Genomic DNA, 23,632 nt, shown 5'->3' with positions numbered 1-23,632 from the left:
TTTGCTGTGTGTTTTGTCTGTTTGCCTGAGTTTATGTTGAAAGTCTCAGTTCTGGTATCTTTTTAGTTCAGCATTAAAGCTGTTTTTTGAAGTTTACTTTGTGCCTCCGAGTGTCTGCACTTTTGGGTCCACGATTCCTGTCTGCACACAGCCTACACATAACACAAAGGATGTACCCTCAAATCAATAAACATAATTATACACTCTAATCTTATGCTGACTGTAATTGTAAATAATATTTCACATTCAAGAAAATATCTGGAAAATGAATAGTAAGCTGTAGGGGTTATAGCCTAACATTAGAATCTAAAATATGTGAAAATTTAAACTCATTACACCCTGTTCAAATAATGATTCGTGTCTCATATTAATATCCTAGCTGGCATATTTTGTACTTTCACTCCCATATGGACCCCATTGAAAACAAGATGGCCTATCTCAAGGGGCTGTCCTTAATGAAGTAGAAATCACAACGTTACAAGTCCAGTGTGGTCTTAACGAGGGTAACACGGCTCAGCTTTTATCAATGTCTGTGATTGCTGGCTGGTCTATTTATAAAGGCTTGTTAACAAATATATTACAAACACAGAAAATGGAGAAAAAAAGGACTCGCAAGCCGAACTGGACTGAGGAGCAAGGTTTGTTGCTGGCCCAGTTGGTGAACGAACATAAAGGTATGTTACGAGGAAAATTTGGCCCAACTGTCACTAGCCAAGGCAAGAGGCGCGCCTGGGACACAATATCCCAAACAATCAATGCCTCTTTTCCACTGGTGGTGCGGACAGGCGACGATTGTGAGAAAAGGTGGTATGTGCTGCAGTCCAAGGCAAAAGATGAGATTGCAGCACACAAGCGGGAATCCTCACTCACAGGTGAGAAAAATATTATAGCCTACCACATAATCTGGCAACTTGCTCCTGCTGGCAAAGTTAATTTACATGCCTAAGTACTGTGTTCATTGACTGTTTCTTTCTAGGGGGTGGACCACCTGCAAAGCGGCTGTCCCAGGTGGCCGACACTGTCTTTCAAGTCCTGGGAGACTCTGAGGTCAGTGTCACCGGGCTGCCAACAGGCATTGACACATCAATGATGCAGGCCCTTGAAGTGCAGCAAAGGTAGGACACAGGGTTGTTCATATCTACAGTGTTTATTCATTGCAGAAGCCATTTCATGTGTTATCCATGCTCATTGTATTAAATTAATTTAATCAAAACAATAATTAAACTAGGCCTATGTATTTCTGTAGCATGGAGCCATCACAAGAACCGGGCCCATCAAGTTTGCCGATGAGATTGCCGCCTGAACCATCTGCAGCTGCTACTCAGGATAGCCCGGCGGATCAAACACCATTCCCATCCGCAGCACCTGCTCTGTCAGCATCCCTGCAGGAGAGCAGATTGCAACTCACAATTTATGTCTTTGAACAACAAAAAAAAGTCCTTTCCCTTCAGGAGGAGTACTACCGCCTTAAAATTGAACACCTAAAAAATAAACCATTTACAGATTGTGTTCTGTGTCTTGCATTTAACAATTGCAGGTGATGTGCAGTAAAACTGTAGTAGTTCTTAATACCATCACAAGTTCTCAAGAGACATGGGGCTACAGCTTGCCTGAAATGTAAATTTGAGAAGTTTGCCCTGTAAGGCAGTCCACTCTGGGCTAGGTTCCCCTGTGGAATGTAAATATCTTCTTCACCACCATCCTCATCGTTGTCTTCATCCTCATCCTCATCCTCCAGAGGTTCTGCAATCTGTCTAACCTTGCAAATATTGTGTAACATTGCACTGGCTATGATGACTTTGCTGACTTTTTCAGGCCTCAGCCGCACCTCTCCGTGGAGAACATGAAAGCGCCTCTTAAGCTGGCCTATGCCACGCTCCACCTAGAGTTGGATGTCTCGAGACCGGTCTTGGTCTCGAGACCGGTCTCGAGACCACTTTTACGTGGTCTTGGTCTCGTCTTGGTCTCGACGTACTTTTGTCTTGGTCTCGACGTACTTTGGTCTCGGTCTTGTCTTGGTCTCGCTGTCTGGGTCTTGTTGTCTCAGGTCAACATAGTGGTCGGGAGATTTGGAGTCAACAGTATCCATGACACACAGCGTAACGTTCGATAATGTATCATTCGCAAAAGCTTTAGCTCTGAGAGCCGCGCTTAGAGAGTGCTTTGTAGTGAACCAGAATAGTCGACTCCCATTGAGCGAGAGCCGGCTCCTCAATTAATTTCCTTTCGCTGCTCAGCTGTCACACAGCGACACACAGTGGCTCAGCCATGCTCAAATCCCTCCACATTGTGGCATTTTATTATTTCGCCTTTCGCGCCCTTCAAACACAATTAAATGCAACCCGTTAGATTGAGCAGTATGCCCGGTCAGTAAGTTACAGAAATGTCAGCGACTTCGTCTGTCATAAAGTTTGCGTTCATAGAACACAGTTTTTGGTAAATGCAAAAAAGAAGCATTCGGCAAAATGCAGGTTTTGCAAAGTCTCCTTGACCGAGACAGCCGGGACTACCTCAACCTTCACCAGGCACCTGGAGCGCAAACACCCTCAAAGGTAAGCTAGCCAGCAGCCATCTAGCCATCTTCAAACTCTTCTAACTACCTTTCCAACCTCACATGACCAGGTCATGTTTATGTAATATTGTTATTTAGAATGTGTTCTTCAAGCGTTATAAATTATGTAGGGACAGTTTTTTAGCAACCGTCCCTGCAGACTTAACTTTAACTTAACGTTACGTTACATGCTATGTACAGGTAGCTAGCGCTAGCAGTGGCTATCAGCTACTTAAACAGTTTTCACTAACTTTAGGTATTTTGGTGAATTCATTGAGCAGAAATATATCGAAACCATTTCAGTGAGCACTTTAAGGGCTGGTATGGTGTGGTTTGTTGTCGACTTTAATGGGCATATTTATGTGGTTGCTGACTCGTAAGTAAGGACAGGCATTTCAAGAGTGTCCCTATAACACTGCTCGGCTAACAGCAGCGTTCTCGACAGTGAAGCCCAGATCAGAGCGGTCTATGGCTCTGGTCCAGATAGCACGGATCGCAAAACTGAGTCCTAAGGTTCTTAAATCGAACTTAAGGACCTTTGATTATGACTTTCTTAGGTGTTTTCTACTATGTTGCCCTACTAAACCAGTCCAGTGTGTAGGGGCTATTTTAGCATTATTAGACACAGTTATTTTGTATTGGTGTAAGTTCAGACTTTATTGAGTAGTTCATTTCTTGTCAATACAACTGTGTCTGATAGCTGACTGGCAGGAGGAGGCTTAATGCAACCTGCAAAGTTAATGCACAGACATTTTGTCTTTTGTAGATTCCATTCAACTGTTTTTCTGTTCTTTTTATTTAAGGTCTTGCAACCCTGAACACTCCAGTATTTTCATCATTACTAGTTGTGCCTAATGATCTATATGTGTCACACTGGATTAGATTAGGTTATTTTGTATGCAAAAGTCTGCCCTCATTGATAGGTTTAAAATTACTGTGCTTGTAAGATACAGTAGTTTTTGTGTTTGAATAGAAACTTCCATATCACTGTTTTCAATGTTTTACAGATTCCTATTTCCCTGTTTTGTAGGTACTTGGAGTACAAAGCAGGATCTGCAACATCAGTGATAGCGGTCAATCCCACACACAGCCTCAATTATCATTGTTTGCTCCAAGCATCCACTTATTTTCCCCAAATTCACCCAGGCAACAGGCCATCACCCAGTCCATCCTCCAGGACCTTATAGTTGGATGCTCTCTCCCTCTGTCTATCGTTGAGAATCCACATTTTAGACACTTCCTGAATGTCTTGGATAGCAAATACACTCCTGTGTCTAGAACCACCTTGACAGAGAAGCTAATACCTCACCTTGTCACTAAATTGAAGGGTGACATAATCAAAGCCCTGGAAGTCCAGCCAAATGTAGCAATAACAACAGACCTCTGGTCTGACCGGAGGCTTCGTACTTTCCTGGGAGTTACTGCTCATGCTGCCTGCAAGAACAAGGACTCTTACAGTTTACAATCATTTTTGCTTGACTGTAGGCGTTTCACAGGGAAGCACTGCGGCGAACGAATCGCCTCAGCATTTGACAGAATAGTTGAGGAGTATGGCATTGGCCATAAAATAAGCTACATTCTGACGGATAATGCATCCAATATGAAACGGGCCTTTAAAGTCAGGATGCCAGAAGTAGAGCACCCTGAAGGTGATAGCAGTGATGACCTCGATGATGAAACAATGTGGGAGGATGCAGAAGGTTCTGATCCATGGTCAACGGGTGAACGTCTTTCTTGCTTCGCCCACTCGCTGCAACTTGTAATCAGTGATGGGATGAAAGAGGTAAAGGCAATAGCTAGAGCCATTGCCAAAGCCAGCAAGTTTACAAACCTGCTGCACAGCAGTAGTAACCACAAAGACTTGTTTGAGGCACACTTTGGCTCCAATAAGTCCATCCCAGCAGGAAACAACACCTGCTGGAATAGCACCTACAGACAGTTAAAGGCTCTGATCACACTTGACCACGGGGCCATCACTGAAATGTGCAGCAATACAGAGAATTTAGTGTTTTCAACCCGAGAGTGGGCTCAGCTGAAAGACCTTTGTGCTTTGCTTGAGCCTTTTTCTGATGCAACAGACCTTACAGAAGGTGATCATCAGGTGACTATTAGCATGGTGGTCCCCACTGTTCTGGACTTGAAGAATCATCTTATAAAGATGGAAGCACAAATGCCCCAGGCCGTAACTATAGTCAGGGCACTGAAAAGATCCTTAGAGAAACGGTTCTCTGGAATTTTCAGGCAGATTTGCATGGACGAAAAGGATCCAGAAGAGCCGTTTAGCCATCGGATCTACTTCCTTGCCACCATGCTCGACCCCCAGTTTGGACTGACCTGGGTAGATTTAGATGTCCAAAATGGTGAAGACGGACCTGCAGCACCAACAGAAGAAGACACAGAATTATCAGATAGTGACTCAGCGCCACCCCCAAAACAACGTCTTCTTTCACGCTACAAGGCATTTAGGTTGCAACGCAGCACAAGCCAGGACTCGAGCACTGATGCACAAATAAGCAAGTACCTAGACAGCATAAATGACTCTGACTGTGATGCACTCACCTTTTGGTCAAAAAACAAAGAGCGTTTCCCCAGTCTACACAGTGTTGCCTTGAAGGTCCTCTCTGTCCCTGCCTCTTCTGCCCCAGTTGAGAGGGTTTTTAGTAGAGGAGGCATTCTAATGAGACCCCACCGAGCACGGCTAGGCTATAAGATGTTGCAGTCTTTAGTTTTCTTGAAGTGCAATTGTGACCAAGTGATCGGCGGGGTTATGAACAAAATAAATAAACTTGACAACGCCACCTAGGGGAATCACACCCCCAGGAAATATATTTAAGAAAAATAAATAAAAGGAATAAAAGACCGCACAGATTCAAGGATGCACACTGAGGCAGGTTGGCTTCCAATATTAAAACAGTTTTATTTATAGAAATGAATAAAATATTATAAATAATATTTTATAAATAAAATATTAAAAGTCAAGATGTAGCGTCATTATTGACAGTGTCCTACAGTAAAAATAAACAATCGTGGAACTTGGACTTACCAGCAGCCGTGGAACCAAAAGAAAATCACACCACAAGAATCACTGCAGACCACCCAGTGCTGTACAAAAGAAAGTGTGAAAACGACCCACCACCTGAGGTCCCAGGGCCACTGGCTCGTCCTCCTTCACTGAAATAAAACACAGAAAAAGTATGTTAAAAGAATAAAAGGACAATGAGCGTCAGGCTCGCTACAAATCATAAAAAGACTAAAACACACTTTAATAACTTTAATAAAAGAAATCACACACACACACACACACACACACACACGCGCACACACACACGGGAAAGGCTTATTCCCCACGGGTCAAACTACCACTCGTGCTGGTAATAATTATTCTCAGGCGTAGGCCGGTCTGGCTCCCCACCGGCTGAGACCGGCCACCCAGGCGATTTAGAGTCCCAGCACGACACTCGGGCAGAGAATCACTTCAGCCCGATCACAGAAGTATGGGTACGAGCAACAGTCCAGGGTAAAATAAAACACCAGGCGAACCCAAAAAAGGTAAGCCTACTTAATAAAAACAAGATAAGACAAAACAAGACAAGACAGCAGACTCCACCAAGGAGGAGTTCACAACAGCAACTGAGAAGGCAGTCCACTCTTCCAATTTAGGTTGGACAATTTACCATGGAGAGGTGAGTACAGCAGTGAACCCCCAGGACCGGAGGCACTATACTCTCATTGGTGGAGATACCACGAACACCTCTCTCCGCAATGGCAGAATTAAACAGACTGCTGCGCTGTAGCTGTCGTATAATCGGCTCTTGCTGATCAGTCCGTCGCAGTACGCCAGCATTTACTGCTGTATCGTACCAGAAGCTCGGGAGGAATTAATCCAACAAGACATCGGCTTAGCTTTATACAGGCTAGCGCCACCCTGCAATCAATGTGCAGGTGGGTTCCCAATTAACCCGATCACCTGATACAAGGAGCGAGTGCAGTGGAAAGAGAGCGAGGGTGGTAGAGCGAGCGAGAGAGAGAGAGAATGAGAGAAGAAAAAAAAACGGAAGGCGAGTAGCCCATCTGGCTACACAATCAATCACTGTTTTAAAATGTGAACTGTTTTCTCTCCCTCCTCTCTGAAAATATGCTGTTTGTTCATTATATATTTGTTCATAAGATATTTGTTATTTGTTCATAATGTCTGTGTTCTATTGTTCCTGCCCTACTGAACAACAGGCTTGATTTCATTGGCAGTGTGTTGTAATCTCATGCCACTGAAGACATCAAGATGCCAGAATCTTTTAAGCACTTGTTCTTATTCTTATTAATGCACAATTTGTATTGGTATGTAATATTTGTAGTTTGCATCTGATTCATGTGAGGTGTGCACATGTCTTTATATTGTTTGATTACAGAATTTTACCTAAAATGGTGTTGTTTGACTAAATAAATGTGACCATTGACTTTTAAATAACATCTGCATATCACTTTGTGTTGACAGGCCTTATCCATTTTAGGGAAGTTGATATCATAGTGTAATTTGGCTAGTACTACTACAATAGGACATGATGCAATTTCAAGTTTATAATCTTCAGTTTGATGTTACAATTTTATATATATATAAAGTATAACTGAAACCAGTTACATATTTCATATTTTACAGTTGTTGGAGGTGATCGCTGTTTTGTCAGATGACTTTGGGGCCAGTCAGTACCATCATGTCAGCCCTTAAAAGCACACAAAAGTTAGTCTCTTTTTGTCCCGGTCTTGGTCTTGGTCTCGTCTCGACTTGGTCTTGGTCTCGGTCTTGGTCTCGATACCCTCTGGTCTCGGTCTCGGTCTTGGTCTTGATACCCTCTGGTCTCGGTCTTGTCTTGGTCTCGATACCCTCTGGTCTTGATCTTGTCTTGGTCTCGGATTAGGCGGTCTTGACTACAAGTCTAGCTCCACCACCGCTCTTGTGGGCCCTACAATAGAATACAGAGACCTTTAATTATTTGATGGAAATATTGCACTACTTGGATGCTCTAACATATTGCTTGCATTTCATTTCCATGATTTTTATATTGTTTGGCTTACCTGTTATAGTTTAGTTGGGGCCCTTGGCGTGGCTGGAGGTAAGGTGTAAGGAGCCATGGTTTGCATGGGTAGCCACTGTCCCCTAACAAGTGGCAATTAGCTGGCACATAGCGTCTCTCAAAAAGCTGTCTGATGCCACTCTTGGAGAGCATTCTCACATCATGTGTGGAGCCTGGCCATTTAGCCACAATGTCCAAAATCTTACAGGCCGCGTTGAACACTATTTGCACATTGATGCTGTGGAAATTCCTCCTGTTAACAAAGACAGCCTCGTCCTCTGATGGCGCAATTATTCTCACATGTGTTCCATCAATTACACCCACAACGCCAGGGAATTCTGCAATGTCCATAAATGCCCTTTTATGTGTGTGTAAAGTGCGGGCATCCACCGGGAATGAAACAAATTGTGTCACAATATTAGGTTGTGACAAAGCTGTCAGTGTTTGGGTGATGACTCTGCTGACGGAGGATTGTGACAGACCCAAGTCATCATTGCTGCATTGTTGCATTTTCCCGGTTGCCAAATACCTCAGGGTTGTGATTACTTTTGTCTTCGGTGTAATAGCGTTGTGGCGTCAAGTTGGTGAAGTAATTGCATCTCTAAGGAGATCCACCACAAACATGATTCCTGCACGATCCAATCTGTAGCGTCTCAATAATTCCCTGTCATCCAGTGTTTGCAGGACATCTCTCCTGCCTCTTCTGTTGGCCATTTTGTGCAGCTGCTTAGGGGAACTCCTAAGCCACTAAAAGTCCTCTTCCCTGCTCTTAGCAGATCTCGCCTTAGGAGCCCTTTTAAGCACTAGGAATCTTGAGGAATAGCTTTTATATTAACTGGGATTGTCGTGTCACTTTTAGGGGAAATTCTAAGAAAATGTCACGACTCTGAGAATTTCTTAGAATTTGGCCGCTAGGAGCCACTTTTTGCACAAAGATTCTTTAGGGATACGGGCCCTGAAGTTTTGAAGTTAACTGATAAATCCGCTTCCCATTTTGCAATAGGAAGTGATATTGATTCATCTGTTTTAGAAAGCATTCTGTATATTTTGGATAGTAATTTGGGGGTTTTAAGAGTAAGAAATTGAACCACACTTGGTGGTGTTTGTAGTTCAACTTGACCCGGTTTAAATTTCCTTTTTTACTATGGATTTAATTTGTTGATATTCTAAAAATCTTTTCTTGTTGATCCCATATTGTGTAACTAGTCTGTCAAATGAAATAAATTCTGTTCCTTCTAGTATATGTTCTAAATATTTGATTCCTTTACCACTCCAATCTGAAAAGTATATCATATTATTGTTTTGTAATATGTCAGGGTTGTTCCAGATAGGTGTACATTTGCATGGGATTGATGAAGACTCCGACAATTTTAGAAACTCCCACCATGCTGTCAGAGAAGAGCTGATGCTGATGCTTTTGAAGCATTCATGTCGTTCGATGTTTGAGCTGATAAATGGTAGATCTGAAATCTCTAGATTATTGCAAAGTGCTTGTTCTACATCTAGCCAAGGTTCATCTAAGAGGATATGTTTTAGCCATCCTGAGATAAACTGAAGCCTGTTGGCTAAGAAGTAGTGCTGAAAGTTAGGTAGTTCTAATCCTCCATTATCCTTGGTCTTTTGTAGTGTTTTTAAGCTTATACGTGGGGGTTTATTTTACCAAAGGAATTTGGACATGTATGAATCTAGAGATCTGAACCAATCTTGTGGCGGTTTAGTTGGAATCATTGAGAATAAATCATTTATTTTTGGTAAGACCATCATTTTTATAGCGGCAACCCTTCCCGTAAGTGATATGGGTAGACATTTCCACCTAGCCAGATCACTTTCTACTTTGTTTAAAAGTGGGATATGGTTTAATTTAGTTAGATCTGCAAGCTTGGGAGAAACATGAATACCTAAATATTTTATATTTCCCGATTGCAGTGGTGTAGAAGAGGAATTATGGAAGGAGCAATTAATCGGAAGGACTGTAGATTTGGACCAGTTAATTGAGTGATCTGATATTCTTGCAAAAGAGTTTATCAATTCAATCACCCCAGAGATATTAGTTTGTGAATTTTGGAGAAAGAGTAACACATCATCCGCATAAAGGCTGATTTTATGTTCCATGTTCTTGCATTTTATGCCCTTAATTACTGAATTATGTCTAATTGCTGCTGCTAGTGGTTCAATAAAAATTGCAAACAGTGAAGGGGAGAGTGGGCATCTCTGCCTGGTGCCCCTCAGGAGACAGAAGCTGGAGGATGTCTGGTCATTTGTTCTGACACAAGTTGTTGGGGAATTATATAACATTTTTAACCAGTTAATGAAAGAAGATCCAAAACCAAATTTGTGTAAAGTTGCAAATAGAAATTTCCAGTTAACTCTGTCAAATGCTTTTTCTGCATCTAAAGAAAATATTGTAGTTTCAAGGTTTTTACTGTACGAGTAGTCTATCAAATTAAGTAATCTACGTGTATTTGTTGAAACCAGTTTGGTCAGGATGAATTAAAAGGGGGGTTATTTTCTCCAGTCTCTTTGAGAGAGCTTTGCAGATTATTTTCAGGTCTACATTTATAAGGGATATTGGAAGATAGCTTGAAGGATATACAGGGTCTTTGCCTGGTTTTAGCAGGAGATTAATGTTTGCACAATTCATATTTGATGGAAGTCTGCCCTTTTCTTTGATTTCCAACAACGTTCTGTAAAAAACTGGTGCTAGAATCGTCCAGAATTGTTTTTAGAATTCTGCAGGAAAGCCGTCTGTGTCATGATTCGGCTGTGTGGCAGGCAGAATGAGGACCCAAAATGCAAACTCACGGACTCAGGGGATAAACTCAAAATCACAGCTTTAATGCTGGAAGGCAGATCACAAGAAATACAAAACTTAAACCGGGAACAATAACTAACACTTGCAGAGAGACACAGGGAAATCCACGCAGCTATGAGGGAGACTACGACACAGAACTGAGGGAGATGCAGACATAAATACACAGAGGGTTAACGAGGGAAGTGGGAGCACATGGGGAACACTGCTGACACAGATAATCATAACGAGACAGGGCAGGAGTGAACACAACATGACCAGTGTTGGGACTAACGCGTTATTAAGTAACGCGTTACAGTAACTACGTTATTATTGTGGTAACGAGCACGGTAACTAGTTATTATGCCAAAACCGGGAACGCGTTACTCGTTACTGGGATTTAGATAGGCTCGTTATTCGTTACTTCGTGTGGTGGCTATCGCGGAGCTTCCACAGATTCAGTAACATTAGCAAGTGGTGGAGGTCAGCAGGTGGATGAAGGAAAGGGGACGCAGAAGGAAAAGAGACCCGAGGCGGCCGCCGGTCCGAGTGTGAACTGAACTTCAGGTAAGAAGTTATGACCTGCAGTCTCTCTGGGTCAGATATAAACCAAGTGTAGGTGGAGTTTATTTTCGTTATGCTGACTTTTTCCGTACTGCGTGCTAGCTAGCATGACGGAGTTTCTATACAGCTGGGTGGTGCTATGAAGTTAATGATGTTGAACTTTATTTTGTTCATAAGTTATTAGAGTTGCCAACCGTCCCGTCTTGTATTCAGAGAAAATATTACGCGTTTCTTATTGAGGTGAAAAGGAACAGTTTGTCCCGTAATTCAGCTACAATGGAAAAGGCACAAAGCTGGAGTTATTCTGTGTCTTTGCTGCACAGCTGCCTCTTCTTCTTTCATTCTCCCCCCCTCCCTCTCCCGTTTCTACTTCAATCATGAAACTGATCAATGATCAGCTGATCGGCTCTCTTGTTTGTTTATCGCCCACTTTGCGCCGAAAGAGGAAACCAGCGGATGTCGCGCTAAACAACAGCAGCACGTTTAAGCTTGATCAGGTGTTGTTAGAATTTATTTAATATTAATTTCTAGTATCAGCTGATGTTTGCTGGAGCCACAGCTGGAAAAAAGCTGCTGGTCATGATGTTGGTTTGGTTATGTGGTGAGAGGGAAACATGAAGATGAAACCAGGAGATGTCCTTACTGGATCATCAGAGCTGAACAGGTGATGGAGAAACAGGTTTACCTTTTAGGTGACATGGATGAGTTGAAGGGAAGTTATGAACTGTTTCTGAGAAACAAATAACACCAGGATCCTTTTCTAAGCAGCTGACAGCTGGTAACTGTGCAGGGGCGGCTCTAGCAAAGTGTTGCCAGGGGTCCATGTAGGGCATTAACAGGGAGAGGGGGGCACAAAGAAATACTTTTCTTTCTTATTCTCATTTAAAATGTTTCGCTTTTAAAAAATAATTATCTGAGTCTTACAACAAACGATTGATAGATTGATGCATATATACCATCAGAACAGTGCACATCACTGTCACAACAGTGTTTATTATCATTCAAAGGCTTTATGATTTTTCCTATAATGGCGACCGGTCTCTAGTCAAAATGCCCGGGACGATTTATTTGTCCCAGTCCAGCCCTGTATGCAGCTCATCTGCAGTCTGGTGTTACCCACATCTTCCTATTCAGAAGGCAGAATTTCCGAGTTCTGAGTACAATCGAAAGCACCACAACTGCAGTTTTTGTGTTGGATGTAAAAGGCGCACATGACGCTGTGACGTAGGCTAGAATCATGGCAGCAGTCAATGACGGTCCAGGCGTGGGATTTCTCTCGTGGAAATGTGCACATTATCTTTTCCTTTCTATTGGTAGGTGGCACAGTGCACTTGTGGCAAGTAAGCAAGCTAGAAGACTGGCAAAGTTATGGAAGCAACACATTAACAAGAGAATTCTGAGTAAAACCAAAGTTACTTTCCCTAGTAACTAGTTACTTTGAAAGTAACGAGTAACTTGAAGTAACTGAGTTACTTTTGAGAGAAGTAACTAGTAATGTAACTAAGTTACTATTTTAAAGTAACTTACCCAACACTGAACATGACGCATACTGACGAGTCAAAGTAAAACAGAAAGTACAGAGGTTCAGACAGGAGGAGAGAGCACGGGGAGAACACAGACATAACAGGCTGGGGAAAACATGGAATAAAACACGAAAGGGGACAAGGGCTCATGAATACATAGAGGGGCTCACAGGGGGTGAGAGTCACAAAGGGAAAGCACACAGGGAACAACATAACAGGGCAACTCAGGAAACAGAACCTAAACAGGGAACTGAATACAAAAAATACAAGAGAAGAATACTGGGCCAACACGGCCCAGGACCATGACATCACCCCCCCCCCCCCCTTAAGGGCTGGCACCAGACAGCCCAAACACAGGAAAACAAAAACCAAACAGAAAACGACCCAGGGCGGGCGGCGGGGGCCTAGGACGGAGGGCTCGGAACAGAAAACAAAAAGGAGAGCACAGCTCAGTTCAGGGGGCCGGCCGTGCACAAGGCGACGGCGATGACGTGGAAACAGTTCAGGGGGCCAGCCGTGTGCAAGGCAGTGGCGGCGGCGAAGGAGATGACGGAGCAGTTCAGGAGGCCGGCCGCGCGGAAGGCAGCGGCGGCGGCGAAGGAGATGACGGAGCAATTCAGGGGGCCGGCCGCGCGGAAGGCGGCGGCGAAGGAGACGGAGCAGTTCAGGGGGCCGGCCGCGCGGAAGGCGGCGGCGGCGAAGGAGACGGAGCAGTTCAGGGGGCCGGCCACGCGGAAGGCGGCGGCGAAGGAGACGGAGCAGTTCAGGGGGCCGGCCGCGCGGAAGGCGGCGGCGGCGAAGGAGACGGAGACGGAGCAGTTCAGGGGGCCGGCCGCGCGGAAGGCGGCGGCGGCGGCTCTCCAGTGTTAGGCTTGCTGGCCATGGCCCGGTGGGCACAGGACCAGACGAGGCAGGACCAGACGAGGCACAGGCTGAGGCAGGACCAGACGAGGCAGGACCAGACGAGGCACAGGCTGAGGCAGGACCAGACGAGGACGAAGACTCCGAGGCTGGGCCAGACGAGGACGAAGACTCCGAGGCTGGGCCAGACGAGGACGAAGACTCTGAGGCTGGGCCAGACGAAGATGAGGCTGAAGCCGGAGTCGAAGCTGGACCAGGCGACGGTGAAGCAGGAGCTGAGACTGAGGCCGGACCAGGCGAAGCACAGGCTGGAGCTGGACCAGGCGTGGCAGAGGCGGAGGCTGGACCAGGCGGCGACGTGGACGGAGACACGGAGGCCGCAGCTAGCGTGGATGAAGACACGGCCACTGCAAACGTGGACGAGGCTGCCGGTGGAGCAGCTGGTGGCTGAATGGGCCCCTCGGACCCCCCAGCGGAGACGAGGAGGTGCTGGCCGGGCTGACCTGAGCCGCCAGCGGAGACGAGGAGCGGCTGGAGAGGTTCCCCTGAACCCCCAGCGGAGATGGGGAGCGGCTGGAGAGGTTCCCCTGAACCCCCAGCGGAGACGAGGAGGTGCTGGCCGGGCTGAGCAGAGCCGCCAGCGGAGACGAGGAGGTGCTGGAGAGGTTCCCTTGAACCCCCAGCGGAGATGAGGAGCTGCTGGAGGGGTCCTCCTGAACCCCCAGTGGAGACGAGGTGCTGGAGAGGTTCTCCTGAACCCCCAGCGGGAACAGAAGCAGAGCCAGCAGGTGCAGAGATTTCTGCCTGAGGGGACGCTAACTGTAGCTGCACAGGGCACGCAGTCGGCTTGGGATGCAACCGCTGGGGCTGTGCAGGACAAACAGTCCGTCCAAGCTTTGTTAGCACGACGCTGTCCTCAACTGGCTGAGTGAGCCCACAAGAGCCTCCAGCAGAGGATGGCGGTGACTGAACGAGTTGCTGAACTACTAACTGAGCTAGTAACAGAGTTAATGACTGAGCTGATAATGGAGCTGATAACTGTGCTAGAGACTGAACTGGTGACAAAATAAGAAACTGTGCTAATAACTGAGCTACTGACTGCGTTATGGACAGAAATGCCAGTTGTAGTGGTAGTTGCGCTTGTGGTTGAGCAGGTGTCTGACTCTTAGCTGCTCTCCTTCTGGGAACAGGAACAGGTGCTAGGCCTGGCCGAACACCAGTCATCCCCACCCGAGGAACAGATACGGGTGCAGGGACGAGCTGGTCTCTGGCTGCCTTTACCCTGGGGGCTGGTGTAGGTGCAGGAGCTAGCTGGACCTCTGTCGCTCCCACCCGAGGAACTGAGACGGGTGCAGGAGTCGGCAGGGTCACGGCTGACCTCACCCGGGGAACCGGAACAGGCACAGGCGACGGCTGGGTGTCCATCAACCCCACCCGAGGAGCAGGTACTGGTGCCGGGATGAACGGAGCCTCTGCCAGGCTGGGGATAGAAGCAGGGACCGGCAGGACCTCAGCCACCCTCTCCCGAGGAACTGATACGGGAGCAAGGGAAAGCTGGGCCTGCGCTGCCCTGGTTACAGGAACTGGAGTTTGAGAGCAGAGTTCAGGAGCAGCAACAGACACTGGGAAAACCAAGTTATTGACGCCAAACTCAGTTTTAGGAGATCTAGGTTTAAAGCAAGCAGGTCCTAGGAAATCCACTGCTATAACACTCTCCAGGTTAGCGCTAGCAGTCCTGGAGGAGGTTAGCTCAGGGACAGTCACCGAAGCAGTTTCAAAACAGACAACATCAACAACTGTCTCTTGAGGAACGGTGTGCTGTCTAACACAGGTCAGAGAAGGAAGAACGCCAGAGACAGTTCTTTTCAGAATCGAGGCTGGAAGAACAAACACAGGTTGAGAAACAAAGTCAATTTTCATATAGTCCATAGGTGAACCAACTCGGCAGGCTGACTCAGATCGAACTGGATGGGGAGCCACACAGTCCAGGGACGAAGTAACACCCACAACAGTTTTCACAGCAACAGGTTCAGAGGAGTAGCGAACAGGATCAAGCATGCGTTGCCGTGGGTCACAAAACTTGACCTGATCAAGCAACTCTTTAATGCTTAACCCTAGTCTTTCAGTTAGCTTAGCAAAGGAAGCGACCATCTTGTTACCGCTCACTCAAGAAACTGAATGATTAAACACTGGTTGTGGACCTGACTGGGCACCACTGGACATGTCAAAAGACAGAACGGGTTGGCACATGAAACAGTTACTAGAAGGAGCATCAGTTACAGAACACTCAGTCTCAGATGGTTTGGCTGATGATGGTGGTGGTGTGTGGCTGAGTTCAGACTGGAAAACCCCAGAGTGTACAGGCTGGTTAAAACAGTTCTGTGGGGCTGCAACGCTGGTAGCAGTGTGTGGGTGAGTCTGGTGTAGGATAGCTGTCTTAGGTTCAGCTGTCTCTACATGTAACACATTCATATCGGTTAAATCAAAGGACATACTGCGAGCTTTACAAAAATCAGAGGGCTCAAAAACACAAAGGTTGCTAGCAACTGGTGAATGATCCGACACAGAGGTGCCTCGCTGTATAGTGTCTCTAGAGTCCAAACACACAGTGGTGGAGTTATCCGATTCAGGAAACACAATGGCGGGCAAAACAGAGTTACTCACAGTGGTGGAAAAGTCATGAAGTCCGGGTCCAGAAAACTTGGGCTGAGAGTGTGACGCACAGTCACTCTCACCCAGGGATGAAAACTGCTCCGCTGCTCGGGAACGCCGGCGACGTGAACGCCGTTTTCTCCGGGAAGGGGGAGGAGACGAGCCGGACCACGAATCCTCCAGCGGACCGGGCTGAACGTCCTCCGACTCTTCACACTGGAGAGGCAGCTCCGGGCGGATGCCTACGATGGAAACGAGGAAGTCCCGGATGTGGGGGTGCAGCGTGCCGAACAGCCACAGGAGTCCGGACACCATCCGCTGTAGACGGACGGCTACAACCTCCCGGTGTTCGTCTCCTGGCAGCACTTCCCACTCCTGACAGTGATATTCCACCGTGTAGATTAAATCCTCCCAGAGCTCAGCGGAGGGGTTGTGAGTTGCTGGGTCCATGTCGTGGTCGTAGTCTTCTGTCATGATTCGGCTGTGTGGCAGGCAGGATGAGGACCCAAAATGCAAACTCACGGACTCAGGGGATAAACTCAAAATCACAGCTTTAATGCTGGAAGGCAGATCACAAGAAATACAAAACTTAAACCGGGAACAATAACTAACACTTGCAGAGAGACACAGGGAAATCCACGCAGCTATGAGGGAGACTACGACACAGAACTGAGGAAGACGCAGACATAAATACACAGAGGGTTAACGAGGGAAGTGGGAGCACACGGGGAACACAGCTGACACAGATAATCATAACGAGACAGGGCAGGAGTGAACACAACATGACGCATACTGACGAGTCAAAGTAAAACAGAAAGTACAGAGGTTCAGACAGGAGGAGAGAGCACGGGGAGAACACAGACATAACAGGCTGGGGAAAACATGGAATAAAACACGAAAGGGGACAAGGGCTCATGAATACATAGAGGGGCACACAGGGGGTGAGAGTCACAAAGGGAAAGCACACAGGGAACAACATAACAGGGCAACTCAGGAAACAGAACCTAAACAGGGAACTGAATACAAAAAATACAAGAGAAGAATACTGGGCCAACACGGCCCAGGACCATGACAGTCTGGACCTGGAGCCTTATTATTGGGCATACTTATCAGGGCTTCCTGGAGTTCACCTGGTGTCAGTGGCAAATCCAGTGCCATTGCTTGAGTGTCTAGTAATTTTGGAAGAGTTATGTTGTCCAAAAACTGATCAATTTCCTTTTTAGATGGGTTTATTTGTGGTGAATACAACGTTTTATAGAAATCCCTGAAAATGTTGTTTATTTGTATCGGATCATATATTGTGTTCCCAGATGAATCTTGAACAGCACTTGTAGTTGTTTTTTCTTTATTTATTTTTAGCTGGTTTGCTAGAAATTGACCGGATTTATTACCATGTTCATAATTTTGTAAGCATAGTCTTTGTACTAAGAATTTTGTTTTTTTAAATCAATTATCTCATTTAATTCTAGTTTTGTTTTGCGTATTTTGTTCAATGTTTCCTGATCTTGGTGGGACGTGTAGGCTTCTTCTAGTGATTTGATGATTTTTTTCTAATTCCTGAATATTTTTGTTTTCTTTTTTCTTTTTATGTGACGAGAAAGAAATTATTTTACCTCTCATCACAGCTTTCCCCCCAGATAGCAAGGAAACATTGAAACACTGTTGAGTCAATATCAGGCTGTGTCATTGAATCAACGTTGAAGTGTGACGTTGACCTAACGTCACTCTTGCACCCTTTTTTAACGTTGAAACAACGTCAGGTTTTGATGTTGAATCAATGTTGAAACCTGACATTGATTCAACGTTGTATTTTCTAATACTGTTGACATTGAAACAATGTCAGATTCTGATATTGAAACACTGTTGAGCTATGGTGTTGATTTTCCACCTCTTTCGCACAGTTGCTTTTTATTAAAACAACAGTTAAATCATGACTGGAAATCTACCTTTCTTTATAGGTATTTTAACCAATACTAAACTACTGCATGTTTCCATCAATACTTAAACCACCTAAACACATAATTGTACTTATTCCTTAAATTGGACACCCTTTATAAAAAAAAAACCCCAAATGTCTCACAATGTATCATGTCAACATTAATATCCTAAAATAAGAAAGCATTGCATGTGATGTAACAGAGAAAAAAAAAAAAAGGTCAATAGTCATGTTTCGTTTGCTAAATACTTTATTAAAAGACAGTTTCCTATTTACATTTATATGTTTCACAGAAGTTTGTAATTTTTTACTCTGGGATGGGGATGCATGATGTGCGTCCTGCACCACCCAAACGATCTGGGGCGTATCGGAGCCATTTCTGCACTGCTTGCGCAAAGACAAACTCGGACATAGAGTTTGCCCCTAACTGCTGCGTCAGGCCATCTAGGACAAAAATACACACACACACACACACACACACAAACAAAAAAAGTGAATTAGAGCACGTGAATAAGCTCTTGTTAACTGTCTTCAGCGGGGAGAAAGTATGTAAACTCCTAGGCTGATAAACATGAAAGTCACCAGGCGTAAATCTGCAAACTGCTGCATTTGATTCCCAAAGAGCTATGAGCGGAAAAAGTGATAAGTCTTAGCATGGTGTGCCGTGTATCCTTTAAAACAAAATAAACATGGGGTCCTCGGGCTGTACAAACTACAACCCGAGGACTAAACAAGCCAAAGACCAAAGACTCAATCTCCAGATTAACCGGACATGAAAGTCTTGTTATTAAGAAAGACAAAGTAATATAGCAAAAAAACAGTAAAACTTACCAAATATGCATTTGCAGAGCGCTGTATCTTTAAATGCCATTTTTTGCTTTGTCTGGTCCTTGGTTTTTTTCCCTGCCCAGTTTAGTACCGAGGCCAGCTCGTTTGTAATGGCATAAGCCATTACACGGCGGACTCGCACCTCCAGTGTGGTCCTTCCAATCAAGGCAAAGCGTCTCACCTATAGACACATTTTAAGAGATGGAATTAGCGTGTCTCATGTCTTTAATGTGTATGCAAGTGCTTGTGTGTTTAATCAACAAGCCGTTGTTATGTATTTAAATCACATCTGACAGCTATTACACTTTATAGTTACAAAGTGTATATAACCTTTATATACTTACCATTGCCTTATTTGCCTCTTGTGATTGAAGAGCTGGCTCTGCATTGTTTAGCTCCTCAATGTTGTGCAAGGGCAAATCCAGAGGCAGTACCCCAGCATCTACCGATTCATTGCAGCCGGTATTGCGGATGGCTCTGACCTCCTCACGGAGTTCATTAACAGCTCTCGTCAGGTCTGACAGAAAAAGATAATTTTTTTTAAGTATTTAAGAATACAGACAACTTGTCAAAAGTTTCCTTGTGTCACACACAGATATGTACAAAGACACTAGACAGTATTTTATTACCTGGTATTTTCACTCGAGGGGCCTGGGGAAACCATTTCTTTGTGGGCTGCTCATCCTCTGAGTCACTATATGTGTACAGGGGATTTGGTCTAAAGAAAAAAAGTTGAAAACGGTCATAAGTAATTACAAATGTGCTTTTGGAATATTTTTTCCTAAAGTTACAGTTTAATTTATAACAACACACACAGGAAACGGAGATGTGCAAGAAGGTACAGTATACAAGGAATTTTTGAAGTGCACAAGTGTACACGGCTTTGCATTTATAAAAAGTTTACAAGCTTCCACTTTTTGGACTATATTATGTGGTGATATTGCAGTATGCAAGCACCACAGATATGTATAAAAGACAAGATCATAAATTCTTAGCAATCAAAGATATGTTTGTGAAATAAAAAAAGTTTTACTTGTGCTTTCTTTTATGACTGGTCTGAGTTTCAGCTTCGGACTGAAGGTCAGACGTATCACAGTGTTCACTTAGATATTTCTGAAGACTGCGTTCTGCTTTGTGAAATGTGTCTGGAAGTACAAACACAATGTATGGCCAGACATAAATTAGGACATGAAAAACTTGTTATTGTTACATTTATACAACACCAATCCAGATGATACCCACCATGGCTTATTAGAAGTCGGACTGGTGCATAGGTGAGCCATGTTGAACCAGGATGAACTCTCCTCTTTACTGCATCGTGGATCCTGAATGTGTCTCACAGAGGATATGGAGGCCATGACAATTTCTCCCCATTTATCCATGAACTAGGGACTATTTCTGTACCACCAGTGCTGAACAATGCACCAGTCTTTCATTTTTATCTTTTTTTTAATTTGGAGTCCTTTTTTGCCCTGTCTAGGATAAACAGGAAACAGATAATTACAATATATTTCATAGTCACTACAAAACTTGATCTATTGATTAAACTAAATAATAAATAATAGCTTAAAATGTATATAGGCAACAATTACAAGCAAACCCGTATATGTAAGCATTTAAACACTGAAGATAATAAAATTAACAGTATTTTGTCTAAGTCTGCCATTGTAGGAATTCATGGCACCGAGACAAAAACTTGGCGCACAGTGTGGCGTCAAAATAGGCGCACACCTTTGACGCTGCGTTTTCTCCGTCTTCCTCGTCCACACGTAAATGCTAAACGCAGTTTACGTGCGGACAAAAGGTGCAAACGCAAGTTAGGTGAGCGTGCAGCGTAAAGTTTGAATTGAGTGCGAATCGAAGCGGGTGCTCTCCAATCATTAAAAGTAACAAAGTCATTGAACACATTTATACAGTTACCTTTACGTTTATCAATCATATATCACAGATTTACAATTTTTTGTAGTACTATGCTAAAAAGCAACTACAGAGCGAAAGTCTGGGTCAAGCGCCGAGGCGACGGCAAGAACAAAGGAACCCTCGAAGCGTTAAAGCTAGCTTTGTAAGGGAATATAACGGAAAAGTATGAAACCAAAATGTTTTCTTTGTTGATAGACTTTGTTTGCAGTGCAATTTATTTGTTGCCGGATTGTAAGAAGAAAGTAGACACAATTTCGGGCTCCCACATTTTATCCGAAACTTTACATTAACAAGTTTGTTTTGTTTTTTTTACTGTTATTCAAATGCAACCGTGGAAATAACGAATAGAACAAAAGTCATTCATTCTTACCTTATACTAATCGTGGTGCAGGCCAGTGCAGTGCATGAACTTATACCTTCTCCGGTCAATTCCGCTGAGAGTAAATCTAATGTCCCGCTCTACTGTACAAGACAATGGTTACCTGGAGGGATGTACCAATGTGATAGGGGTGCTGCGGAATAGTCCAAGTGGTAGCAGCTTTAATTTCCCGCTCAACCATAAATCGATGGTTTTTCAACGTGATTGTTGTCACCTTGTCAACTATACATAGATCAACAATCAACGATGACAGAACAACAGTGAATCAATGTTATTTCAATGTCAGTGTCAGGTTTCATCAGTATTTCAATGTTGTTTCAACACTGGTTTTGTGTTGACATTTCAATCCTGACGATTCTGATGGTTCAGATGGAAAATCAACATCTGTTCAATGTCTCCTTGCTATCTGGGCCTGCTTCCCATAGAACAGAAGCTGATGTTCTGGGAGTGTCATTATAGTCTAAATATGAAGTCCACTCTTTTTTTAAATATTTAATAAAGTCTTCATCTGTAAGTAGTGATGTATTAAATCCCCAGTTTTTACTTAGCGTAGTATTATTCTTGTGCATTAGTGTTAAAGATACAGGAGCATGATCGCTGACAGCTATAGGGTGAATCTCAGTGTCTGAAATGTCGCTCAGCAGTGAGCTGCTGACCAAAAAATAATCCAGACCAGAGTAGGAGTGATGGACATGTGAGAAAAAAGTATATTCCTTGCTGGTGGGGTGAAGGGAGCGCCATGCATCGCAAAGACCAAAGTCGCTCATATACTGTTTGATTATATTTGTGGATTGCCAATTGCGCTGAGTTCTTGCTGTATTGAGCCTATCCATTTCTTCATTTAGTCCAAGGTTGAGGTCGCCTCCAAGAACAAGTGTGCCATCTAAGTGTTCAGAGAGTGCACTGAAAAAAACGTGAACGAATGAGGGATCATCAACATTTGGACCATATACACTTACAATACATAGCTTTTTATCAAGTATAGATAGTTTAATGATTAAGAATCTGCCCTCTGGATCTATAACTGTATCGAGTACTGTGAAATTAATATTTTTATGTATTAGAATTGCTACTCCCCTTTGTCTAGAATTATAACAAGCTGAGAACAGATTAGGAAACTCGGGCATTTTAAGTTCATTCGAACCTCTAAGAGGTCTGTGGGTCTCTTGTAAAAGGACAACATCTGCCTGTGGTTTTTTGAGTTGGTTAAATATTTTTAACCTCTTTTCTCTGGAGCCAGCTCCATTTATATTCCATGTAACGAACCTTAGTGCACCCATCGATGTCTGTGTATAACTAGAGGTGTATGCTGTGTGTGTCGCTTAGACAGGTGGAGAGAATACATCACTTGTTTGTAAATAAAGAGAAGGAGAGGGGAAAAAATGTGTGGCTAGATGCTCCCTGAGTCTGACTATGTGTGTGTATTGTTAACTCAAAAGAAACGACGTCGTACTCTCATTCACAGCGCTTTATTCGTTCCGCCATTTTTCATACCAACAACAACAATACTTCGCAGGCAACAGTACTCTCGCGATAAAACAGAATAGACAGCACTGTCTATTCCATCTGACATGGCAAGAGTTTCTCCTGCCAGTGTACTTTTGTACGGAGCCCCGCAGGGGACATGGGAGAAAAAAAAACATTAAGACGGACTTTTGCGAGATCTCAAAACAAACTCGGGATCTCGCAAAACTTTTGCGAGATCTCGCAAAACAAACTCGGGATCTCGCAAAAGTTGAATTCCAACAATGGCGGCAGCTACTTAGTTGTAATATTACTCTTTCTGGGTCACAAAATACACTTTTAAGATATTTTGAGGCGTGAATGTAGTTGTGTAAACGTCAGATACCTGTTCGGTTTACAAGACATCACATATTTGCAAAAGTGCTCCAACGTTTTTGGAGATGTGACACCCACTAGCTCGAAGCTAACGGGAGGTCGAGACCTACTACAGCCGGGAGGAACACTGCTTTCCCGGCACATCGTGCCTCGGCTTCAAGCTGGCGGCCTCCGAAGAATGCGGCTAAAACTTTTGCGAGATCCCGAGTTTGTTTTGCGAGATCTCGCAAAAGTCCGTCTTAATTTTTTTTTTCTCCCATGTCCCCTGCGGGGCTCCGTACTTTTGACCACATGCCTGAATTTTTTTAGACTGCCAGAAGAGAGGACAAAACTTTCCTCCTTTACCCATAAGGATGATTAATGCCCCTCCTTGAGTACCGCCATCAGGAAGGTTGCCAAATGAAGCATCACTGAAAACAACCAATGCCAGATCCTCACTGTTACCCAAGTGCTGAAACTTAAGAATCACTTTCTCTGCCTTAAGTTTACGGATAACTTTGTTCACTTCATGAATAGACTGTACAGTTGCATCTTTGATATTAGATCCAAGGCTACATGTGTCAAACATAACATCAGGCCTTGTTTGTTTGGCAACCCACAAAATCTGTCCTATTTTTGACCTGAGTTGCTCACGTTCTGTTTCACTTAAGGAAGCCTCCCTCTGTACAGCCCGTGCTGCTTGTAACTGAACCGGTTGTAGGTTGTCAATGTAAAGTTGTTGA

At 44.2% G+C, this 23,632-nt stretch overlaps 1 protein-coding gene across 2 annotated transcripts; it reads left to right on the top strand.

Moving 5' to 3' along the window:
• Positions 1 to 1,588, top strand: LOC113026441 (uncharacterized). Of its 2 annotated transcripts, none has more exons than XM_026175247.1 (3): positions 1 to 872; positions 977 to 1,115; positions 1,229 to 1,588. In XM_026175247.1, the coding sequence occupies exons 1-3, from the start codon at positions 527 to 529 to the stop codon at positions 1,539 to 1,541; spliced, it is 798 nt and encodes a 265-aa protein (XP_026031032.1). In that variant the 5' UTR covers positions 1 to 526; the 3' UTR covers positions 1,542 to 1,588. The 2 variants fall into 2 exon arrangements, with proteins under 2 accessions (XP_026031032.1, XP_026031033.1); XM_026175248.1 differs by having other exon boundaries at positions 355 to 872; positions 1,247 to 1,588.
• The last annotated feature ends 22,044 nt before the right edge of the window (positions 1,589 to 23,632 follow it).

The sequence above is a fragment of the Astatotilapia calliptera genome, chromosome 7, assembly GCF_900246225.1.
Source record: "Astatotilapia calliptera chromosome 7, fAstCal1.2, whole genome shotgun sequence".
In the NCBI taxonomy this organism is placed as follows: Eukaryota; Metazoa; Chordata; class Actinopteri; order Cichliformes; family Cichlidae; genus Astatotilapia; species Astatotilapia calliptera.
This window is presented reverse-complemented; position numbering and strand designations above follow the sequence as displayed.